The sequence below is a fragment of the Heterodontus francisci genome, chromosome 39, assembly GCF_036365525.1.
Source record: "Heterodontus francisci isolate sHetFra1 chromosome 39, sHetFra1.hap1, whole genome shotgun sequence".
Taxonomy (NCBI): domain Eukaryota; kingdom Metazoa; phylum Chordata; class Chondrichthyes; order Heterodontiformes; family Heterodontidae; genus Heterodontus; species Heterodontus francisci.
The window spans coordinates 39,574,213-39,599,323 of record NC_090409.1 but is presented as its reverse complement, the minus strand read 5'-3'; the positions used below and the strand labels follow the sequence as shown (position 1 = coordinate 39,599,323).

Below are 25,111 nucleotides of genomic sequence, written 5' to 3'. Positions count from 1 at the left end.
TTACCGGGTTCCTCACCTGTTACCGGGCTCCTCACCTGTTACTGGGCTCCTCACCTGTTACTGGGTTCCTCACCTGTTACCGGGTTCCTCACCTGTTACCGGGTTCCTCACCTGTTACCGGGTTCCTCACACCTGTTACCGGGTTCCTCACCTGTTACCGGGCTCCTCACCTGTTACCGGGCTCCTCACCTGTTACTGGGTTCCTCACCTGTTACCGGGTTCCTCACCTTTTACCGGGTTCCTCACCTGTTACTGGGTTCCTCACACCTTTTACCGGGCTCCTCACCTGTTACCGGGCTCCTCACCTGTTACCGGGCTCCTCACCCGTTACTGGGTTCCTCACCTGTTACCGGGTTCCTCACCTTTTACTGGGTTCCTCACCTGTTACCGGGTTCCTCACCTGTTACCGGGTTCCTCACCTTTTACCGGGTTCCTCACCTGTTACCGGGTTCCTCACCTGTTACCGGGCTCCTCACCTGTTACCGGGCTCCTCACCTGTTACTGGGTTCCTCACCTGTTACCGGGTTCCTCACCTGTTACCGGGTTCCTCACCTGTTACCGGTTCCTCACCTGTTACCGGGCTCCACCGCACTTTCCCACCCACCCAGGTGAAAATCAGGACAAATATTTCAGTCATCTCCCTTTCTAAATTATGTGGAACATAGAAAACTCTTTCCTTCTTCCTTGTTTGAATTTAATGAAATTAATTAATCAGTCTGCGAACGAACAGCTGATCCAAGCAGAAGACAGTGACGTCATCCATGTACAGGGAGGTTTTAACCGGAGTGACTCCGCTGCCTGGGATTGTCACCCCTCTTATGCTCACATCCTTCCTAATAGACTCAGCAGAGGGTTCGATACAGCAAACAAACAGGACAGGGGAGAGAGGACAGACCTGTCTGACGCCAGATTGGATTGAGAAACTTTCTGATTCCCACCCATTGATTGCTGCCGGCCAGAAACATACTCTCGTATACTTCCAGCAGGTCTGGGCCGATCCAGTCTCACAGGGCCGAATACAACTCAACCGGTAAGCTGTCGCTTCTGGGAGTTTTACTCGTCTTGAAGGACCTGACGGCCTTTGTCAGTTCGTCCAGTGTACACAACATTTCCACAACACCAAATATAATTGAGACTGTCCACAGGACTGTCACTGACCTCATCTCCCCTGGAGATCTTCCCTCTACAGCTTCCAACCTCATAGTCCCACAACACCGGACAGCCTGCTTCTACCTCCTTCCCAAAATCCACAAACAGGACTGTCCCGGCAGACCCATTGTTTCAGTCTGTTCCTGCCCCACTAAACTTATTTCTTCCTATCCTGACTATCTTTTCTCCGCTGGTCCAATTTCTTCCCACCCACATCCTTGACTCTTCTGACGTCCTACACCATCTTGACAATTTCCAGTTTCCTGGCCCCAACCACCTCCTCTTCACTATGGACGTCCACTCTCTCGACACCTCCATCCCCCACCATAATGATGAGGGCTCTCCGCTTCTTCCTTCAACAGAGGCCCAACCAGTCCCCATCCACCACCACCCTCCTCCGCCTGACTGAACTTGTTCTCACATTGAACAACTTCTCCTTCAACTCCACTCACCTCCTTCAAGTAAAGGGTGTTGCTGTGGGTACCCGCACGGGTCAAAATCCTGGAACTCCCTTCCTAACAGCACTGTGGGTGTACCTACCCCAGATGGACAGCAGTGGTTCAAGAAGGCAGCTCACCACCATCTTCTCAAGGGAAATAAATTCTGGTCTGGCCAGTGACGCCCACATCCAGTGAATGAATAAAAGAAAATTGTCGGTTCTGATGAAGGGTCACTGAGCTCAAACGTTAACTCTGTTTCTCTTTGCACAAATGCTGCCAGACCTGCTGAGTATTTCCAGCATTTCTTGTTTGTATTGGAAATACTCAGCAGGTGCGTTAGAAATAATAAAACAATTGATCAGAAATCCGGACATCTGGTGTCATAAAAGCAACTGAAGAAATCCTCAGCAGGTGATCAGAGATCAGGAGAAGGGGTGTTTATAGTGGGCGGGCAGAGGCCTGATGGACAGAGCGGACTCGCACATGATTGGCCGGTGAAATTTAGGAAACTGCCCTGTCCTTTCTCTCTCAGTCTGCTGTTTCTGCCCCTGAGCAGCAGCTTCCCTGTCTCCGGGAGAGGATGATCCAGGATCAGGGCAATGGATGGAAAAGTGTTGCAGGTATTGTCAGTGTCTCACACCCGGGGGGTCAGTAATGGGGAGAGGGACCATGGACTGTGTCAGGGCTGCTCCCGGTCTCAATGTGTCTCAGAGCCGGGAGGGAGGGGGGTCAGTAATGGGGAGAGGGACCATGGACTGTGTCAGGGCTGCTCCCGGTCTCAATGTGTCTCAGAGCCGGGAGGGAGGGGGGTCAGTAATGGGGAGAGGGACCATGGACTGTGTCAGGGCTGCTCCCGGTCTCAATGTGTCTCAGAGCCGGGAGGGAGGGGGGTCAGTAATGGGGAGAGGGACCATGGACTGTGTCAGGGCTGCTCCCGGTCTCAATGTGTCTCAGAGCCGGGAGGGAGGGGGGTCAGTAATGGGGAGAGGGACCATGGACTGTGTCAGGGCCGGGAGGGAGGGGGGTCAGTAATGGGGAGTGGGACCATGGACTGTGTCAGGGCTGCTCCCGGTCTCAATGTGTCTCAGAGCCGGGAGGGAGGGGGGTCAGTAATGGGGAGCGGGACCATGGACTGTGTCAGGGCCGGGAGGGAGGGGGGTCAGTAATGGGGAGTGGGACCATGGACTGTGTCAGGGCTGCTCCCGGTCTCAATGTGTCTCAGAGCCGGGAGGGGGGTCAGTAATGGGGAGAGGGACCATGGACTGTGTCAGGGCTGCTCCCGGTCTCAATGTGTCTCAGAGCGGGGTGGGAGGGGGGTCAGTAATGGGGAGTGGGACCATGGACTGTGTCAGGGCTGCTCCCGGTCTCAATGTGTCTCAGAGCCGGGAGGGAGGGGGGTCAGTAATGGGGAGTGGGACCATGGACTGTGTCAGGGCTGCTCCCGGTCTCAATGTGTCTCAGAGCGGGGTGGGAGGGGGGTCAGTAATGGGGAGAGGGACCATGGACTGTGTCAGGGCTGCTCCCGGTCTCAATGTGTCTCAGAGCCGGGAGGGAGAGGGGTCAGTAATGGGGAGAGGGACCATGGACTGTGTCAGGGCTGCTCCTGGTCTCAATGTGTCTCAGAGCCGGGAGGGGGGTCAGTAATGGGGAGAGGGACCATGGACTGTGTCAGGGCTGCTCCTGGTCTCAATGTGTCTCAGAGCCGGGAGGGGGGTCAGTAATGGGGAGTGGGACCATGGACTGTGTCAGGGCTGCTCCCGGTCTCAATGTGTCTCAGAGCCGGGAGGGAGAGGGGTCAGTAATGGGGAGAGGGACCATGGACTGTGTCAGGGCTGCTCCCGGTCTCAATGTGTCTCAGAGCCGCGAGGGAGAGGGGTCAGTAATGGGGAGAGGGACCATGGACTGTGTCAGGGCTGCTCCCGGTCTCAATGTGTCTCAGAGCCGGGAGGGAGGGGGGTCAGTAATGGGGAGTGGGACCATGGACTGTGTCAGGGCTGCTCCCGGTCTCAATGTGTCTCAGAGCCGGGAGGGAGGGGGGTCAGTAATGGGGAGAGGGACCATGGACTGTGTCAGGGCTGCTCCCGGTCTCAATGTGTCTCAGAGCCGGGAGGGAGGAGGGTCAGTAATGGGGAGAGGGACCATGGACTGTGTCAGGGCTGCTCCCGGTCTCAATGTGTCTCAGAGCCGGGAGGGAGGGGAGGTCAGTAATGGGGAGAGGGACCATGGACTGTGTCAGGGCTGCTCCCGGTCTCAATGTGTCTCAGAGCCGGGAGGGAGGGGGGTCAGTAATGGGGAGTGGGACCATGGACTGTGTCAGGGCTGCTCCCGGTCTCAGTGTGTCTCAGAGCCGGGAGGGAGGGGGGTCAGTAATGGGGAGTGGGACCATGGACTGTGTCAGGGCTGCTCCCGGTCTCAATGTGTCTCAGAGCGGGGTGGGAGGGGGGTCAGTAATGGGGAGAGGGACCATGGACTGTGTCAGGGCTGCTCCTGGTCTCAATGTGTCTCAGAGCCGGGAGGGAGGGGAGGTCAGTAATGGGGAGAGGGACCATGGACTGTGTCAGGGCTGCTCCCGGTCTCAATGTGTCTCAGAGCCGGGAGGGAGGGGAGGTCAGTCATGGGGAGAGGGACCATGGACTGTGTCAGGGCTGCTCCCGGTCTCAATGTGTCTCAGAGCTGGGAGGGAGGGGGGTCAGTAATGGGGAGTGGGACCATGGACTGTGTCAGGGCTGCTCCCGGTCTCAATGTGTCTCAGAGCCGGGAGGGAGGGGAGGTCAGTCATGGGGAGAGGGACCATGGACTGTGTCAGGGCTGCTCCCGGTCTCAATGTGTCTCAGAGCTGGGAGGGAGGGGGGTCAGTAATGGGGAGTGGGACCATGGACTGTGTCAGGGCTGCTCCCGGTCTCAATGTGTCTCAGAGCCGGGAGGGAGGAGGGTCAGTAATGGGGAGTGGGACCATGGACTGTGTCAGGGCTGCTCCCGGTCTCAATGTGTCTCAGAGCCGGGAGGGAGGGGGGTCAGTAATGGGGAGAGGGACCATGGACTGTGTCAGGGCTGCTCCCGGTCTCAATGTGTCTCAGAGCCGGGAGGGAGGGGGGTCAGTAATGGGGAGAGGGACCATGGACTGTGTCAGGGCTGCTCCCGGTCTCAATGTGTCTCAGAGCCGGGAGGGAGGGGGGTCAGTAATGGGGAGTGGGACCATGGACTGTGTCAGGGCTGCTCCCGGTCTCAATGTGTCTCAGAGCCGGGAGGGAGGGGGGTCAGTAATGGGGAGAGGGACCATGGACTGTGTCAGGGCTGCTCCCGGTCTCAATGTGTCTCAGAGCTGGGAGGGAGGGGAGGTCAGTAATGGGGAGAGGGACCATGGACTGTGTCAGGGCTGCTCCCGGTCTCAATGTGTCTCAGAGCCGGGAGGTCAGTAATGGGGAGCGGCTCCTTGCTGATAAATGCTGCTGTTTGCGGTTGCTGCCTATTTGTTTTTAATCAGTTTACAACGCAGAGCAGATGGTGCAGGAAATAAAGATAATCAGAAGGCGGACAAGGGGCTAACTGTTCAGTGTGGATTTAACTGAAAACAGCAGCCGTTTCCTGACTGCTGAGCAATGATGTGCTGCTCTGCGAGGGGCGGGTCTGCGCTGTTTGACATTACAATGTCCCAAAAGAAATTGAGCTAAAACAACAAAATTGTGAAATAAACACTTTAAGCAGTTGTAATAAAACCTCATTGAGTGGAAAGCAGGATCTTCTTTGACCCCCTTGTCTCGAGAGACAATGGGTAAGCGCCTGGATGTGGTCAGTGGTTTGTGGAGCAGCGCCTGGAGTGGCGATAAAGGCCTATTCTAGAGTGACAGACTCTTCCACAGGTGCTGCAGATAAAATTGGTTGTCGGGGCTGTTACACAGTTGGCTCTCTCCTTGCGCTTCTGTCTTTTTTCCTGCCAACTGCTAAGTCTCTTCGACTCGCCACACTTCAGCCCCGCCTTTATGGCTGCCCGTCAGCTCTGGTAATCGCTGGCAAGTGACTCCCACGACTTGTGGTCAATGTCACAGGATTTCATGTCACGTTTGCAGACGTCTTTATAGCGGAGCCATGGACGGCCGGTGGGTCTGATACCAGTGACTAGCTCACTGTACAATGTGTCTTTGGGGATCCTGCCATCTTCCATGCGGCTCACATGGCCAAGCCATCTCAAGCGCCGCTGACTCAGTAGTGTGTATAAGCTGGGGATGTTGGCCGCCTCGAGGACTTCTGTGTTGGAGATATAGTCCTGCCACCTGATGCCAAGTATTCTCCGAAGGCAGCGAAGATGGAATGAATTGAGACGTCGCTCTTGGCTGACATACGTTGTCCAGGCCTCGCTGCCATACAGCAAGGTACTGATGACACAGGCTTGATATACTCGGACTTTTGTGTTCCGTGTCAGTGCGCCATTTTCCCACACTCTCTTGGCGAGTCCGGACACAGCAGTGGAAGCCTTTCCCATGCGCTTGTTGATTTCTGCATCTAGAGACAAGTTACTGGTGACAGTTGAGCCTAGGTAGGTGAACTCTTGAACCACTTCCAGAGAGTGGTCACCGATATTAATGGATGGAGCATTTCTGACGTCCTGTCCCATGATGTTCATTTTCTTGAGGCTAATGGTTAGGCCAAATTCATTGCAGACAGCCGCAATCCTGTCGATGAGTATATGCAGACACTCTTCAGTGTGAGATGTTAAAGCAGCATCGTCAGCAAAGAGGAGTTCCCTGATGAGGACCTTCCGTACTTTGGTCTTGGCTCTTAGACGGGCAAGGTTGAACAACATGCCCCCTGATCTTGTGTGGAGGAAAATTCCTTCTTCTGAAGACTTGAACACATGTGAGAGCAGCAGGGAGAAGAAGATCCCAAACAGTGTAGGTGCGAGAACACAGCCCTGTTTCACGCCACTCAGGATAGGAAAGGGGTCTGATGAGGTGCCGCTATGCTGAATTGTGCCTTTCATATTGTCATGGAATGAGGTGATGATACTTAGTAGCTTTGGTGGACATCTGATCTTTGCCAATAGTCTGAAGAGATCACGTTGGCTGGCGAGGTCAAAGGTTTTGAGTTTATAATTCCAGTCAATTTGTGTGTCAAATGGAATGGAAGGGTTGTGAGGCAACTCATCCTCTGTCTTGAAAAAACCTGATTTCTTTTGCACTTTCTGGAATGTCAATTTGGAACTGGTTTGCACTGTATTGAAATGTATTTTTTTACAGATTTATATGAATCAAGTAAATTTTTGGAAAAAGTCACATTTGCTTTGATTCTGTCCAGCTGAGGGCAGGCTTTCTTTTTACCATTAGTTGCAATCTAAGATATATCATAAATTATTAATATCCCGCTCTCTCTGGCACCCGCCTTCTCACTGCTGCATCCCGTCAGTCCCAGCTGCTCCCTGTTTTTTTTTCCCCAAAAGTGTACTTTATTCATAAAAATCTGTGAAAAATACATTACAAAAATATTCCAAATCGACATTCCAGAAAGTGCAAAATATATCGGTTTCCTGCAATACTGAAAGTGATTTGTCTCACAACCCTTCCATTCCCTCTTGCATGCAACATACATTTGCATTGCACAGCAAAACCATATTTTGGTGCATCCAGCCTGAGAGGGAGCCACACTCTCAGAATACTATGGCGGGAGGACCTTGTGCAGTGGCTGCTCGCCATTGCCTGCCCAGAGAAGTGGCGAAGTGGGAGAGTGACGAAGGGAGCGGGCAAGAGACACTCCGATGTCACACCAAACTGTCACACTCAGCTGCTGCACACTGTATTCCTATTGGCCCACCGCCATGTCAATCAAGGCAGTGATGATTTACACCCCACCCACCCGCTTCCCATTGGCTGAAGCTGTATTCCCTGACGTCATATTTCCAAATGCAACTCATTCATTACCTGCAGGGAGCGGTGGTGGACCTGCAAGGAACCTCCTGGCTATACACACTGGAGTTTGAAAGAGAGAAATCAACCCGTGACATTACAGGAAAGCGGTGAGTTGATCGGCTGGTGAGTATTTGCTGCTTCGGGTCTGATTAAACAACTGGGAGTTAAAAAATGTTAATAAGTATTAATAACAAGTAATAAGTGGGCAGCTGGTCTTTTTATTTTTAAATCGGGTTTATTACTGTTGGTAATGTTATAATGGTAGTATTTAGTACTGGTATAAAATCCCCGTACCAGTTGTGGTAGCTCACACAGGCCTGCCTCCTCACCTTGCCCCACACTTGGAGTGGTGACCCTCAAGCTATACATCACCCGTTGTCTCTCTCTAATGGGGAGAGATGCCTGTGGTCCTTTGGGACTATGGCTAGAGCAGCAACATTCGTCGGGTATATTAATAGTGGTAAATATTAATATTGGTAAAGTTTAGTATTAGCAGCATTAAGGTTATTATTACTACTGGTGGGATTTTAGTATTCGTGGCAGCAGGGTTTAATTGTAGTACCAAGATTACTATTTAAATAGAGGAATGACAGGGCTGCTCCAACTTCTGGAGTGCACATCCTGTGCTGAGTGGAAACTTCAGGAAACTTCCCGTGTGCTGGATAACTATATGTGCAGGAAGTGTCATCAGTTGCAGCAGCTTGAGCTCTGGGTTTTGGAACTTGAGCAACAGCTGGGGTCACTGTGGTGCATCCATGAGTATGAGAGATTCATAGATAGCATTTTTATAATTATGGTCACCCAACAGCTTACAGGTATGCAGGGAGAGAGGGAATGGGTGACCACCAGAAAGTCAAGAGAAATGTCAGTGTAGGAGACCCCCGAGTGCATCTCTCTGACCAACAGGTATTCCGTTCTGAATACTGAGGAACGTGATGGTTCATCTGGGGAGTGCCGCCAGAGCCAAGGCCATGGTACCATGGGTGGATCAGTTGTACAGGGGGGCACAAGGAGATAGTGATAGGAGATTTGATAGAGGAATAGACAGGTGTTTCTGTGGCTGCAGATGTGAATCCAGGATGGTGTGTTGCCTCCCTGGTGCCAGGGTCAAGGATGTCACTGAGCGGCTGCAGAGCACCCTGAAGAGGGAGGGTGAACATCCAGCAGTTATGATCCTCATTGTACAGGACCACATCCCTCTTTCTGTGTACTTCATTGGTATCAAAGAGTTCACTGAACTAGGTAAGAAGTTAGCAAGCAGGACCTCAAAAGTAGTAATCTCCCAATTACTCCCAGTGCCAAGTGCAAGTGAGTACAGGAATAGGAGAATAAGACAGATGAATGCATGGCTAGAAAGTTGGTGCAGGAGGGAGGGCTTTAGATTCTTAGGACATTGGGACCAGTATAGCCTGGATGGGTTGCACTTGTACAGAGCCAGGACTGAGTTCCTTGCAGGACATTTTGCCAGTGCTGTTGGGGAGCGTTTAAACTTGTTTAGCGAAGGATGGGGACCAGAGCGTAGACTCTGTTGGGGCAAAATCAGAAATGAAAATGGAAGGCAGAAAATTAGTGGATGAGTCTGGAAGGCCGAGGAAACAAAGATTGGAAAAGAAGAGTTTGGCAGTGCTCCAGGCTAACTATTTCATTGCATGGAGGATGGCAAATAAAGCAGATGAGCTGAGGGCACAGATAGACACCTGACAGTATGATATCATAGCTATTACAGAAACATGGCTTAAAGAGGGACAGGAATGGCAGCTCAATGTTCCTGGTCACAGGGTTTTCAGACTCAATCGGAAGGGGGATAAGAAAGGAGGGGAATTGGCAATTTTGGTTGAGGAAACTATTACAACTGTGAGGAGGGATGATATGTTGGAAGGTTCATCAAATGAGGCCACATGGATTGATCTAAGGAACAAAAAGGGACAATCACTGCTAGGAATGTACTACAGATCCCCAAACAGACAGAGGGAGGTAGAAGAGTAGATATGTAGGCAAAGGGGAGATTCAAGTGGTTCAGAGTAAACATGTTCCCACAAAGAAAAAGGGTGGGACGGCCAAATCTAGAGCCTGGTGGATGTCAATGAGCTCACAGAGTAAGATAAGGCAGAGAAGGAAAGCTTATGTCTGACACTGAACTCAATACGACAGAAAGTGGAGGGTGAAATCAAAAAGGAAATTAGGAAAGCAAAGAGAGGGCATAAAGACTGAGTAATTCCAGACCAGTCAATTTAACCTCCGATAGTATGCAAATTAGTGGAATGAATTCTGAGAGACAGGATAAACTGTCACCTTAGAAGGATATGGATTAATCAAGGATAGTCAGCATGGATTTATTAATGGAAAATCGTGTCTGAGAATTTGAATTCTTCTGAAGAAATAACAAGGAGGATAGATGAAGGTAGTGCAGTTGATGTGGTCTACATGGATTTTAGCAAGGTTTTTGACAAGGTCCCACATGGCAGACTGGTCAGAAAAATAAAAGCCAATGGGATCCAGGGAAATGTAGCAAGCTGGATACAAAATTGACTCAGTGGCAGGAAACACAAGGTAATTGGAAGGTGGAAGGTTGTCTCCAGTGGCATTCTGCAGGGCTCAGTATTGGGTCCCCTGTTTTTTGTGGTATATATTAACGATTTGGACATAAATGTTAGGGGGTATGATCAAGTAATTTGCAGACGACACAAAAACTGGCCGTGTGGTAGATAGGGAGGAGGATAGCTGCAGACTGCAGGAAGATGTCAATGGTCTGGGCAGGTGGGGAGAAAAATGGCAAATGTAATTCAACTTGGAGAAGTGTGAGGTGATGCATTTGGAGAGGTCAAACAAGGCAAAGGAATACACGATTAATGGGAGAATACTGTGAAGTGCAGAGGAAGTGAGGGACCTTGGAGTGAATGTCCACAGATCCCTGAAGGTAGCAGGACAGGTCGATAAGGTGGTTAAGAATGCATATGGAATTATTTTCTTTATTAGCTGAAGTATAGAATATAAGAGCAGGGAGGTTATGCTGGAACTGTATAACTCATTGGTTGGGCCACAATTGGAGTACTGTGTGCAGTTCTGGTCACCTCATTACAGAAAGGGTGTAATTGCACTGGAGGGTACAGTGGAGATTTACTAGGATGTTGCCGGGACTGGAAAAATACAGCTATGAGGAAAGATTGGATAGGCTGGGGTTGTTCCCTTTGGAACAGAGAAGGCTAAGGGGAGATTTGATTTGAGATATATAAAATTCTGACGGGCCTGGATAGAGTGGATGGGGAGGCTCTATTTACCTGAGCAGACAAGTCAGTGACAAGGGAGCACAGGTTGAAAGTGATTGATGGAAGAATTAGAGGGGAGACAAGGAAAAACTGTTCACACAGAGGGTGGTGGGGTCTGGAACTCGCTGCCTGAACAGGCAATTGAGGCAGAAACCCTCAACTCATTGAAAAGGTGCCTTGATATGCACCTCAAGTGCCATAATCTATAAGGGCTACAGACCAAATGCTGGAAGATGTGATTAAGCTGGGTGGCTCTTTTTTTGGTGGGCACAGACACGATGGGCCAAGTGGCTTCTTTGAGGGTCGTAACCTTTCTATGATTAGCATAAAGTCCACCTGCTGGATGTGGTGGGGTGGGGTGGGGCTACACTGATTGACATGAGAACCCACCAGTAGCAATTGAGCTAAAACAAGATGACAGTAAAATACTGAAATCAAAAACCAGAAAAATACTTTGACCAGTTCTGATAAAAATGTCAGTGACTGGAAAGCAGGATAGAGTTTATAATTCCAGTCAATTTGTTTTGTTTCTGTCCAGGCTGAGGCCAGGCTTGTTTGTAATATTCTATCACTGTGGAATCTAAAATTTAATTTGAAGAATTGCAGAGAGCAAAACAAGTGGAAAAAATATATATATATTCATATAAGCAAGGATAGAAAAACGGTGCAGTTGGTGTAAGCATGTTCCCTTCCAGGTCACTCACCTGACTTTGAACTATCCCCCAGAATCAACATCCTGGGGGGGTCAGCATTAACCAGAAACTGAACTGGACCAATCACAGAAATACCATGGCTACAAGAGCAGGTCAAAGACTGGGAATCCTGCGGCGAGTAACTCACCTCCTGCCTCCCCAAAGCCTGTCCACCATCTATAAGGTAAAAGTCAGGAGTGTGATGGAATACTCTCCACTTGCCTGGATGGGTGCAGCTCCAACAACACTCAAGAAGCTCGACACCATCCAGGACAAAGCAGCCCGCTTGATTGGCACCCCATCCCCAAACATTCACTCCCTCCACCACTGCACAGTGACAGCAGTGTGTACCATCTATAAGATGCACTGCAGCAACTCACCAAGGCTCCTTTTAAACAGCACCTTCCAGACTCACGACCTCTACCACCTAGAAGGACAAGGGCAGCAGATGCATGGGAACACCACCACCTGCAAGTTCCCCTCCAAGTCACACACCATCCTGACTTGGAACTATAATCGCTGTTCCATCACTGTCGCTGGGTCAAAACCCTGGAACTCCCTTCCTAACAGCACTGTGGGTATACCTACCCGACATCGACACAGGCGCAGTGGCCGAGACTGATTTCCCCCTCTGTCTGGACTCCGACACAGGGACCGGGACTGATTTTTTTTCCCCCTCTGTCTCGACCCCGCCCACTTGGTCCTTGTGTTGGAAGGTATAACTGGCACTGTTATCTGACAACAGCTGAGCAGCTGATTCCCAGTCTCCTGTCTCCGGGAGGGGATGATCCAGAATCGGGGCAATGGATGGAAAAGCACTGCAGGTACTGTCAGTGTCTCACACCCAGGCGGTCAGTAATGGGGAGAGGGACCATGGGCTGTGTCAGGGCTGCTCCCGGTCTCAATGTGTCTCAGAGCCGGGAGGGAGGGAGGGGGGTCAGTAATGGGGAGCGGGACCATGGACTGTGTCAGGGCTGCTCCCGGTCTAAATGTGTCTCAGAGCCGGGAGGGAGGGAGGTCAGTAATGGGGAGAGGGACCATGGACTGTGTCAGGGCTGTTCCCGGTCTCAATGTGTCTCAGAGCCGGGGGGAGGGGGGTCAGTAATGGGGAGTGGGACCATGGACTGTGTCAGGGCTGCTCCCGGTCTCAATGTGTCTCAGAGCCGGGAGGGAGGGGGGTCAGTAATGGGGAGAGGGACCATGGACTGTGTCCTGTCCCGGTTCAGTAATGGACATGAGCAGCAAGAAACTGTGGTAAAGGGGGGTAACTGTGTTTTTTTGTTGCAGGGACCCAACTTACAGAAACCCCTCCTCCTGCTGCTGCTGCTAAATGCTGTTGCTGCTGTTTCAGGTAAACGCTGTGACTGCTCTCACATTTCAGCAGAGCTCGGGGCTGCTGGTGACATGGATTATATCAGGATTTATCTTCCTGGATGGTGTTAACCTTGTGAATTATTACAGACTGCAGTTAGCTATCTCCTGGAAAGAACATTTGTCTGGGTGTCTGGGACTGAAATCAGTAATGTGTATATTACTGGGGAATAGTCTTCATTATATCAGGAATTCATTTTGCTTTAAGGTGCTGTGTTCACTGTGAGTGGGCCCATTGAGGGAGTGGACACAGTCGGTTCACATTACACATAATGATCATGAGACCTGAAAGGAAGGCAGTTAATAGAACATCGCACAGTACAGGCCCTTCGGCCCACGATGTTGTGCCGAACCTTTAACCTACTCGAAGATCAAACTAACTACCTACCCTTCATTCTGCTGTCATCCATGTACCTATCCAAGAGTTGCTTAAATGTCCCTAATGTATCCGCTTCTACTACCACCACTGGCAACGCATTCCACGCACCCACCACTCTCTGTGTAAAGAACCTACCTCTGACATCTCCCCGAAACCTTCCTCCAATCACCTTAAAATTATGCCCCCTGGTAATAGCCCTTTCCACCCTGGGAAAAAGTCTCTGGCTATCCACTCTATCTATGCCTCTCATCATCTTGTACCCCTCTATCAAGTCACCTCTCATCCATCTTCGCTCCAATGAGAAAAGCCTGAGCTCCCTCAATCTTTCTTCGTAAGACATGCCCTCCAGTCCAGGCAGCATCCTGGTAAATCTCCTCTGCACCCTCAATAAAGCTTCCACATCCTTCCTATAATGAGGCGACCAGAACTGAACACAATATTCCAAGTGTGGTCGAACCAGGGCCTTATAGAGCTGCAGCATAACCTCACGGCTCTTAAACTCAATCCCCTTGTTAATGAAAGCCAACACACCATACGCCTTCTTAACAACCCTATCAACTTGGGTGGCAACTTTGAGCGATCTATGGACATGGACCCCAAGATCCCTCTGTTCCTCCACACTGCCAAGAATCCTGTCTTTAAGCCTGTATTCTGTATTCAAATTCGACCTTCCAAAATGAATCACTTCACACTTTTCCAGGTTGAACTCCATCTGCCACTTCTCAGCCCAGCTCTGCATCCTGTCAATGTCCCGTTGCAACCTACAACAGCCTTCCACACTATCCACAACTCCAGCAACCTTCGTGTCATCGGCAAACTTGCTAACCCAGCCTTCAACTTCCTCACCCAAGTCATTTATAAAAATCACAAAGAGCAGAGGTCCCAGAACAGATCCCTGCGGAACACCACTGGTCACCGAGCTCCATGTTGAATACTTTCCATCTACTACCACCCTCTGTCTTCCATGGGCCAGCCAATTTTGTATCCATGCAGCCAACTTTCCCTGTATCCCATGCCTCCTTACTTTCTGAATGAGCCTACCATGGGGAACCTTATCAAACGCCTTGCTAAAATCCATATACACCACATCCACTGCTCTTAATGTCTTCAGAATAATCCCTGTGATGTGAACAGTGGAATGTGGACACTGAGTAACACTCGGTAACACTGGGATGGGTGACTGGGATCCAGTGGTACTGGGATGGGGTCCTGAGCACTGGGATCAGGAGTCTGGAATAGAACTGGGAATTGCCTCTGAGCATGGGGAGTAGGGTCATCAGGACTGAGGATTGGGTTTTGGGTCCAGGGAGGGGGCAAAGTCTGGCCGTATCGGGTTGAGGAGCAAGGTCTGACAGGTTCGGGCTGGGAAAATAGACGAAAAGTAAAGTCAGTTGATGAGCAGTGGCAGACTTTTAAGCCGATAAAGCTGCTGGACAAACTCTTGGGACAAAAGGCAGACAAGTCGCCAGGACCTGATGGCCTGCATCCAAGGGTTTTAAAGGAAGTGGCTGCAGAGATAGTGGAGGCATTGATCATAATATACCAAAACTCACTGGATTCCAGTCGGGTACCAGCGGATTGGAAAACCGCTAATGTGACCCCCCCCCCTCTTCAAGAAAGGAGGGAGACAGAAAGCAGGAAATTATGGACCAGTTAGCTTAACATCTGTCATTGGGAAAATACTAGAATCCATTATGAAGGAAGAAATAGCAGGACATTTGGAAAAAACATAATGCAATCAAACAGAGTCAACATGGTTTTATGAAAGGGAAATCATGTTTGACAAATTTGTTCGAGTTCTTTGAGGATATAACAAGCAGAGTGGATAAAGAGGAACCTGTAGATGTTGTGTATTTGGATTTTCAGAATGTGTTCAATAAGGTGCCACATAAAAGGTTATTGCACAAAATACAAGCTCAGGGTATTGGGGTAATGTGTTGGCATGGATTGAGGATTGGCTAACACACAGAAGGCACAGAGTTAGGGTTGATGAGTCTTTTTCAGATTGGAAAGTTGTAACTAGTGGGGTTCCACAAGGATCGGTCCGAGGGCCTCAACTATTTACTATCTATATCAATGACTTGGAGGAAGGGACAGAGTGTAGTGTGTCCAAATTTGCTGACGATGCAAAAATAGGTGGAAAGGCATGTTGTGATGAGGACACAGAATCTGCAAAGGGATATAGATAGGTTAAGTGAGTGGGCAAAACTTGGCAGATGGAGTTCAATGTGGGAAAGTGAAAGGTCATCCACTTTGGCAGGAAGAATAAAAAGGCAGATTATTATTTAGATGGAGAAAGACTACAAAATACTGCAGTACAGAGGGATCTGGGTGTTCTTGTACATGAAACACAAAAGGTTAGGATGTAGGTGCAGCAAATAATTAGGAAGGCAGATGGAATTTTGGTCTTTATTGCTTGGGGGATAGAGTTTAAAAATAGGGAAGTCTTGTTACAACTGTACAGGGTGTTGGTGAGGCCACACCTGGAGTACTGTTAACAGTTTTGGTCCCTGTATTTAAGGAAGGATATAACTAGCATTGGGGGCAGTTCAGAAAAGATTTACGAGGCTGATTCCTTTAATGACGGGGTAGTTTTATCAAGAACGGCTAAACAGGTTAGGCCTTTATTCATGGAAGTTTAGATGAATGAGAGGTGATCTTATAGAAACATATAAGATTCTAAGGGGGCTTGACAGGGTCGATGTTGAGAATATGTTCCTGCTGGTGGGGGAATCTCGAACGAGGGGACATAGTTGCAGAATAAGGGGTCACACATTTAAAACTGAGATGGGAAGGAATTTCTTCTCTCCCAGGGTGGTGAATGTCTGGAATTCTCTACCTCAGAGTTGTGGAGGCTGGGTCACTATTTCAAGAGATATATAAGGAGATTTTTGAAATCTTGGAGCTGAGGGTTATGCGGAGCAGGCCCGAAAGAGGAGTTGAAGCCTGGGACAGATCCGCCATAATCTTAATGAACTGCAGGGCAGACTTGAGGGGCTGAATGGCCTACTCCTGCTCCCATTTCTTGTGTTAGTGGTGGAGGGAGGTGAGGATCCACGTTGCCTCGGCCCCTTTCAGACCATCAGGTGCTGCCTCACCCCCTACACAGTGTACTTGTCCGTCATTGTCCCCCCCCCCCCCCCCAACCTGTCCAAAGCCCTTTCCACATCCTCGGGTACCCCCTCCCCCACCCATTTCTGTCTTTACATTTCAGGGTCAGTTTTCTGCTCCTGAGCTCCACCTCACATTGTGCACCCCCAGTCTGTCATTGTTCTCCCAAAGGGGGGAGGTGGGCAGGGTGACCAATATCCTGATGTGTTCTCCCAGCATGTGTACAATGGGAAACACACGATTCAAAGTGCTGTCCAGCTGCTCTGTGGATACAAATATCCAGCACAAGCTGGTTTTAGTTGAAGGCCCTTAATGCCTGACCTTTAACCTTCCCACAGAAATGAAAGCAGTGAGTTACTGATCAGTGCTTCTTGTAAATCAAGCATCGCAGTGTAACCATGTGAAGTTTGGGATGGAATGTACCAGCAGGGAGGTTATATCTGTGGATAAATTCTTCCAATCTTTTCCAGGTTACTCGCCTGTCCCAGTTTCTGGGTTCCTTGGGGAGCAGGTTGTGCTGCCCTGTATCTACAAAGGGAATGTCCCAGTCTCTGAGTTGCAGGTAATTTGGTGGATATTCAGGAATGGAGTTTTACACAAATTTATCGATGGGAACGATGATTTAACAGTACAAGACCCACGGTTCAGAAACAGAACAAACCTGTTCAAAGATCAACTGGAACAAGGCAACTGGTCAATTATGATCTCTGACCTCAGGCAGTCAGACCAGAATGAGTATCGATGTGAGATTCAACAGAGGGAGACTCCAGTCTTTCATCAAGATGTTCATCTCTCTGTCACAGGTGAGAGGTTTCTGTTTCAGGTATTCTGCATTTACTCTCTGATTTTATGGGTACGGTAGTGCAGTGGTTATGTTACTAGACTAGTAATCCAGAGGCCTGGACTAATAATCCAGAGAACGTGAGTTCAAATCCCACCATGGCACTTTCAGAATTGAAATTCAGTTTAAAATAAATCTGGAAATATAAAGTTGGTCCCAATAAAAGTGACCATGAAGCTGTTGGATTGTTGTAAAACCCAACTGGTTCACTGATGTCCCTCTAGGGAAGGAAACCTGCCGTCCTTACCCGGTCTGGTCTATATGTGACTCCTGTCCCACATTAACCTGGTTGCCTTTTAACTGCCCTCTGACCTGCTCGGCCACTTCAATCAGTTTGTATCAAACTACTAGAAAGAAAAACAAGAATAAAACTGAACGGCCCACTGGCTGTGACCCAGACATCGAATCAGGACACAGCAAAGGCAAACCCACGGTGCTATCAAGCTGCTCTCACTCTCCAGAAACGTGCTACATCTGTCTCCAGATGTTGGGGTGCAGGAGGTGGGGCCCATAGCACCTCTCAGGCAGCCTTTACAAGACCCAGTGCACTTACCTTGAAAGTGCATCCCAGTCGGCCCAGGTTCCTGTGGGAATTCTCTCCACAGGTGGGTGTAGTCTGCTGGGAATGATCCTGCTGGGGGTAACTCTGGGAAAACTTCCATTCTCCCCCTCAAAGTGAATGCAATCCTGTTGGATTTTTCACTCTGCCGACCCTGTTCCTGATCCTTCCTGATCAGTTTGACCCGAGTCTCGTTCCTCCCGGGATGTGTTTCCCTACAGCCCGATAGAGTCTTTGAATATTTCTGCAGTTTGTTTCACACACAATACTGAACACATGATGTTTTCTTCAGAGCGAGCTCGTACACCTGTACCGGACACACCTGTACCGGACACACCTGTACCAGGTAAATCAGTTTCTAAACTACTGCATGTGTTTTTAGCTCTCGTACACAGTCAGGTGGGGGTGACCCCGGGAGTCCTCAGTATGAAGTCAATGAGGAGTAATATTGATCTGTGTATAAACCGCGTTCCACCCAATCCCGTGGATTTCCCAACCGGCAAATTATTTTAAAATTTCCGCTCCTATTTCAGCGGGATGTTGGGTTTAATTGAAGGGAGGCTGCTGGGCAGTGTCCAGTTATCTCGTTTGGAAAGCATGTATCGGTGACTGTATCTGTGTGACATTCTGAAGTTCTCTGTTAGTTTTGTTAGTGTGTCCCAGTCTGTTAACGGCTTCATTCTGTCTCTAGATCCTGGACTCTCTACTGGAGCAGTAGTTGGATTGGTCATCGCAATTCTTCTTCTTCTCATTGCTGTAATTGTCCTTTTCATTATTCGAAAGAAACAAAGATGGTGAGTTCTGGAATGTTCTGCAGTTCCCATTGTTATTTCTAGTTTTGTTTTATTATATTTGGTGTTGTGGAAATGTTGTGTACACTGATACACTTTGTGCTGTGTGGGATGTTTCAATGCTGCATTTCATGAATCCTCATCCGTGCCTTTGTTATCTCTGGACTCGACTATTCCAATGTTCCCCCGGCCAATTCCACCTGACACTCTCCATAAACTTGAGCTCATCTAAAATTCTGCTGCCCCGTATCCTAACTCACACCAAGTCCCATTTACCCATCACTAAATCACAGAATAAAACAGTGCAGAAGAGGCCCTTCGGCCCATCGAGTCTGTACCGATGCATTAAAACACCTGACCTGTCTACCTAATCCCATTTGTCAGCACTTGGCCCATAGCCTTGAATGTTATGACGTGCTCATCCAGGTACTTTTTAAAGGATGTGAGGCAACATGTGTCTACCACCCTCCCAGGCAGAGCATTCCAGACCGTCACCACCCTCTGGGTAAAAAAAAGTTCTTCCTCAAATCCCCCTTAAACCTCCTGCCCCTCACCTTAAACTTGTGACCCCTCGTAACTGACCCTTCAACTTAGGGTGGATAGGGAGCAGCCGTTCCCCTATCACCCCTGTTCTCACTGACCTACATTCATCCTCCTGTTCAAATCCCTCTATTGCCTCACCCCTCCCTATCTCTAATCTCCTCCCTGATCTCTGTGCTGCTCCAATTCTGGCCTCTTGTGCACCCCCCCTGATTTCCATCACTCCACCATTGGCGGCTGTGCCTTTAGCTGCCTGAGTCCTGGGTTCTAGAATTCCATCAATAAACCTCTCTGTCCCTCTCTGTCCCTCCTCCTTTCAGACCCGCCTGAAAACCTACATCACCAGCCCTAATATCTCAGTGCACACATTCTGTTTGATAATTGCTCCTGTGAAGCACCTTGGGATGATAAAGGAGCTATATAAATGCATGTTGTTGTTCAATCTCTATTTGTGGTTACATTTTTCAAACCACCCCCTGTGACCCGGCCATCTGTGGTTTTGATCACTAACAAGGATATGCTGCATTTCTCTGTCTCCCTCAACATCCACATCTCCCTGCCCACCTCTTACCCACCTGCCAGTGGGGAGGGGGAACTATTGCAGACTCTCTAACTCTGATCACTGACTCTCGCCCATTTCGATATTTCTGCCTCCGTCAGCCTGTTTGGTCACTGCTGGGTCGGGTTTGATCACAGGGGCAGCACAGTGGCGCAGTGGTTAGCACCGCAGCCTCACAGCTCTAGCGACCCTGGTTTAATTCTGGGTACTGCCTGTGTGGAGTTTGCATGTTCTCCCTGTGTCTGCGTGGGTTTCCTCCGGGTGCTCCGGTTTCCTCCCACATGCCAAAGACTTGCAGGTTGATAGGTAAATTGGCCATTAGTAATTGCCCCGAGTATAGGTAGGTGGTAGGGAAATATAGGGACAGGTGGGGATGTGGTAGGAATATGGAATTACTGTAGGATTAGTATAAATGGGTGGTTGATGGTCGGCACAGACTCGGTGGGCCGAAGGGCCTGTTTCAGTGCTGTATCACTGAACTGAACTGAACTTAACATCAGGGAATATCCTGTCCATCTGTGACTCCTCTCTATAATTCAGGATCAGTCTGGAGAGTACGGACATTCCCAGCCTCCTCCTGTCTGATCTGATCCCCATCATCTTCAGCTCAGTGTTAACCGAGATCCTCATCAATTCTTCTTAATCTCCAATGTTGAGGTGAGCTGTCATTTTTCTATTGGTCTGGTGCCTCGGTCAGCACAGGTCCTGTGGAGTGTCCAGCTCTTGCCCATTGCCTCCTCTATAAGCCTCCTCTCCTCTACACTCTGTGCTCCATCACTGTGCAGCTCCTGTGACCCATTTTCCAGCTGCCATTGGTGCCCAGGATGTTGAGTGTAATTTAATCGGTCTGTGTTCCTGAACAGCTCCTTTACACACTTGTACAAAGTGTTGGATTCTTTTAATGTAACCTGAACTCTGCTGTTTTTTTCTCTCCCAGGAATTGTGTTCAAAATCGATACAGCATCAATCAAAATGCAGCATCGAATGATGTCCTTTGACAGGGGTGACTTGTTCAGGTGAAACCCGGGACCTTGTGACAACAGCACCTGAGCATCAGAATGGAGCAGCTGGAGAACAAAACCTTCTGGGGAACGGGGCTGTCCAGCACTAACTGAGTTTACACTGCACTGAGCCTGGGTCAGGGAGGGGAAAATCAGCCCAGTATTGTGGTTATTTTTTTTTTAGATTTGTTCGTGGGATGTGGGCATCACTGACCAGGCCAGCATTTATTGCCCATCCCTAATTGCCCTTGAGAAGGTGGTGGTGAGCTGCCTTCTTGAACCGCTGCAGTCCATGTGGGGTAGGTACACTCACAGTGCTGTTGGGAAGGGAGTTCCAGGATTTTGACCCAGCGACAGTGAAGGAATGGTGATATAGTTCCAAGTCAGGATGGTGTGTGACTTGGAGGGGAACTCGCAGGTGGTGGTGTTCCCATGTATTTGCTGCCCTTGTCCTTCTAGTTGGTAGAGGTTGCGTGTTTGGAAGGTGCTGTCTAAGGAGCTTTGGTGCGTTGCTGCAGTGCATCTTGTAGATGGTACACACTGCTGCCACTGTGCGTCGGTGGTGGAGGGAGTGAATGTTTGTACATGAGGTGACAGTCAAGCGGGCTGCTTTGTCCTGGATGGTGTCGAGCTTCTTGAGTGTTGTTGGAGCTGCACCCATCCAGGCAAGTGGAGAGTATTCCATCACACTCCTGACTTGTGCCTTGTAGATGGTGGACAGGCTTTGGGGAGTCAGGAGGTGAGTTACTCGCCTCAGGATTCCTAGCTTCTGACCTGCTCTTGTAGCCACGGTATTTATATGGCTACTCCAGTTCAGTTTCTGGTCAATGGTAGCCCCTAGGATGTTGAAAGTGGGGGATTCAGCGATGGTCATGCCGTTGAATGTCAAGGGGAGATGGTTAGATTCTCTCTTGTTGGAGATGGTCATTGCCTGACACTTGTGTGGCGCGAATGTTACTTGCCACTTAACAGCCCAAGCCTGGATATTGTCCAGGTCTTGCTGCATTTCTACACGGACTGCTTCAGTATCTGAGGAGTCATGAATGGTGTTGAACATTGTGCAATCATCAGCGAACATCCCCACTTCTGACCTTATGATTGAAGGAAGGTCATTGATGAAGCAGCTGAAGATGGTTGGGCCTAGGACACTATCCTGAGGAACTCCTGCAGTGATGTCCTGGAGCTCAAATGATTGACCTCCAACAACCACAACCATCTTCCTTTGCGCTAGGTATGACTCCAGCCAGCAGAGGGTTTTCCCCCTGATTCCCATTGACCTCAGTTTTGCTAGGGCTCCTTGATGCCATACTCGGTCAAGTGCTGCCTTGATATCAAGGGCAGTCATTCTCACCTCACCTCTTGAGTTCAGCTCTTTTGTCCATGTTTGAACCAAGGCTGTAATGAGGTCAGGAGCTGAGTGGCCCTGGCAGAACCCAAACTGAGCATCACTGAGCAGGTTATTGCTAAGCAAGTGCCGCTTGATGGCACTGGTGATGACACCTTCCATCACTTTACTGATTATTGAGAGTAGGCTATTGGGGCGGTAGTTGGCCGGGTTGGATACAGGAACACTGGAATACTGTTCACACATCAAGATACAACAGCAGCTAAAAAATATCCCAGGGATCCAGACTTGTTCTTCAACACCTCATCCTCGGGAAACAATTCCCCAAATCCCATTTTAAAACAATTTTGTGATTATACATACTTTAAATTTCCCAATAAACATTAAACAAACAAATTTTTTTGAGTGACAGCTTTTCCTGAGGCCAGTGACTCCAGACCATTCTGCAGTCACCAGGTGCCCTGTGATGTGTGGTGCCAGTGATGTATCAAATCCCTCTGGCCAGCCGGAACCCTCCTCACTTCCACTGTTTGCCATTTTTCGATTGGTTCAGGTGCCCCTGGACAGGGGGAATTCTGGGGGAGGCATCAGGTAGTAGCTGATGAGGAAAACAGGCTAGTAGAAGGTGTCTGAAATTGAGGTTTCCTAGAGGAGGGTGACAGGACAAGGAGGATAACAAGTCTTCTTTCTCTTCTGTTCCCAGTCCCACATTCTTCAACAAAACCTCACAAACCCACAACCTCCCGCCTCCCCTAGAAGGACAAGGGCAGCAGGAGCATGGGAACACAAAGAACAAAGAACAGTACAGCACAGGAACAGGCCATTCGGCCCTCCAAGCCTGCGCCGATCTTGATGCCTGCCTAAACTAACACTTTCTGCACTTCCGGGGTCCGTATCCCTCTATTCCCTTCCTATTCATGTATTTGTCAAGATGTCTCTTAAACGTCGCTATCGTATCTGCTTCCACCACCTCCCCTGGCAGCAAGTTTCAGGCACTCGCCACCCTCTGTGTAAAAAAAAAACTTGCCTCACACATCCCCTCTAAACTTTGCCCCTCGCACCTTCAACCTATGTCCCCTCGTAACTGACTCTTCCACCCTGGGAAAAGCTTCTGACTATCCACTCTGTCCATGCCGCTCATAACTTTGTAAACCTCTATCATGTCGCCCCTCCACCCCCGTCGTTCCAGTGAAAACAATCTGAGTTTTCCCAACCTCTCCTCATAGCTAATGCCCTCCAGACCAGGCAACATCCTGGTAAACCTCCTCTGTACCCTCTCCAAAGCCTCCACGTCCTTCTGGTAGTGTGGCGACCAGAATTGCACGCAATATTATAAGTGTGAGCTAACTAAGGTTCTGTACAGCTGCAGCATGACTTGCCAATTTTTATACTCTATGCCCCAACAGATGAAGGCAAGCATGCCGTATGCCTTCTTGACTACCTTACCCACCTGCGTTGCCACTTTCAGTGACCTGTGGACATGTACGCCCAGATCTCTCTGTCTGTCAATACTCCTAAGGGTTCTGCCATTTATTGTATACCTCCCACCTGCATTAGTCCTTCCAAAATGCATTACTTCACATTTGTCCGGATTAAACTCCATCTGCCATTTCTCTGCCCAAGTCTCCAACCGATCTATATCCTGCTGTATCCTCTGACAATCCTCATCGTTATCGGCAACTCCACCAACCTTTGTGTCGTCCGCAAACTTACTAATCAGACCAGCTACATTTTCCTCCAAATCATTTATATATACTACAAACAGCAAAGGTCCCAGCACTGATCCCTGCGGAACACCACTAGTCACATCCCTCCATTCAGAAAAACACCCATCCACTGATACCCTCTGTCTTCTATGACCGAGCCAGTTCTGTATCCATCTTGCCAGCTCACCTCTGATCCCGCGTGACTTCACCTTTTGTACCAGTCTGCCATGTGGGACCTTGTCAAAGGCTTTACTAAAGTCCATATAGACAACATCCACCGCCCTTCCCTCATCAATCATCTTCGTCACTTCCTCAAAAAACTCAATCAAATTAGTAAGACACGACCTCCCCTTCACAAAACCATGCTGCCTCTCGCTAATAAGTTTGTTTGTTTCCAAATGGGAGTAAATCCTGTCCCGAATAATCCTCTCCAATAGTTCCCCTACCACTGACGTAAGGCTCACTGGCCTATAATTTCCTGGATTATCCTTGCCACCCTTCTTAAACAAAGGAACAACATTGACTATTCTCCAGTCCTCTGGGACCTCACCTGTAGCCAATGAGGATGCAAAGATTTCTGTCAAGGCCCCAGCAATTTCTTCCCTTGCCTCCCTCATATTCTCGCGTTGTTCCAGGGGACTTATCCACCTTAATGCTTTGCAAGACACCCAAAACCTCCTCCTTTTTGATAATGAGATGACTGAGACTGTCTGCACTCCCTTCCCTAGGCTCATCATCCACCAAGTCCTTCTCTTTGGTGAATACTGATGCAAAGTACTTATTTAGCACCTCACCCATTTCTTCTGGCTCCACACATAGATTCCCATCTCTGTCCTTGAGTGGGCCAACCCTTTCCCTGGTTACCCTCCTGCTCTTTATATATGTATAAAAAGCCTTGGGATTCTCCTTAATCCTGTTTGCCAATGACTTTTCATGACCCCTTTTAGCCCTCCTAACTCCTTGCTTAAGTTCCTTCCTACTGTCTTTATATTCCTCAAGTGCTTCGTCTGTTCCTAGCCTTCCAGCCCTTACAAATGCTTCCTTTTTCTTTTTGACTAGGCTGACAATATCCCGTGTTATCCAAGCTTCCCGAAACTTGCCAAACTTGTCTGTCTTCCTCACAGGAACATTCTGGTCCTGGATTCTAATCAGCTGACATTTGAAAGACTCCCACATGTCAGATGTTGATTTACCCTCAAACAGCCGCCCCCAATCTAAATTCTTCAGTTCCTGCCTAATATTGTAATAATTAGCCTTCCCCCAATTTAGCACCTGCACCCGAGGACTACTCTTATCCTTATCCACAAGTACCTTAAAACTTATGGAATTATGGTCACTGCTCCCGAAATGCTCCCCCACTAAAACTTAAACCACCTGGCCGGGCTCATTCCCCAATACCAGGTCCAGAATGGCCCCATCCCTGGTTGGACTATCTACATATTGTTTCAAGAAGCCCTCCTG

At 49.2% G+C, this 25,111-nt stretch overlaps 1 protein-coding gene across 2 annotated transcripts in view; it reads left to right on the top strand.

Annotated features, from left to right (window-relative positions):
- Window positions 1-24,642, top strand: part of LOC137352768 (V-set domain-containing T-cell activation inhibitor 1-like) — a 51,228-nt gene extending 26,586 nt beyond the window's left edge. Inside the window, exons 1-6 of one of the 2 annotated variants that reach the window (XM_068018569.1) lie at window positions 2,112-2,209; window positions 12,735-12,798; window positions 16,779-17,111; window positions 18,001-18,054; window positions 18,400-18,502; window positions 20,536-24,642. In XM_068018569.1, the coding sequence (XP_067874670.1) occupies window positions 2,189-2,209; window positions 12,735-12,798; window positions 16,779-17,111; window positions 18,001-18,054; window positions 18,400-18,502; window positions 20,536-20,596 (636 nt within the window). In that variant the 5' untranslated portion in view covers window positions 2,112-2,188 and the 3' untranslated portion in view covers window positions 20,597-24,642. Of the gene's footprint in view, window positions 1-2,111; window positions 2,210-12,734; window positions 12,799-16,778; window positions 17,112-18,000; window positions 18,055-18,399; window positions 18,503-20,535 lie in introns of those variants that run through there. The other variant, XM_068018570.1, reaches the window with a different exon arrangement.
- Window positions 24,643-25,111: the final 469 nt, after the last annotated feature.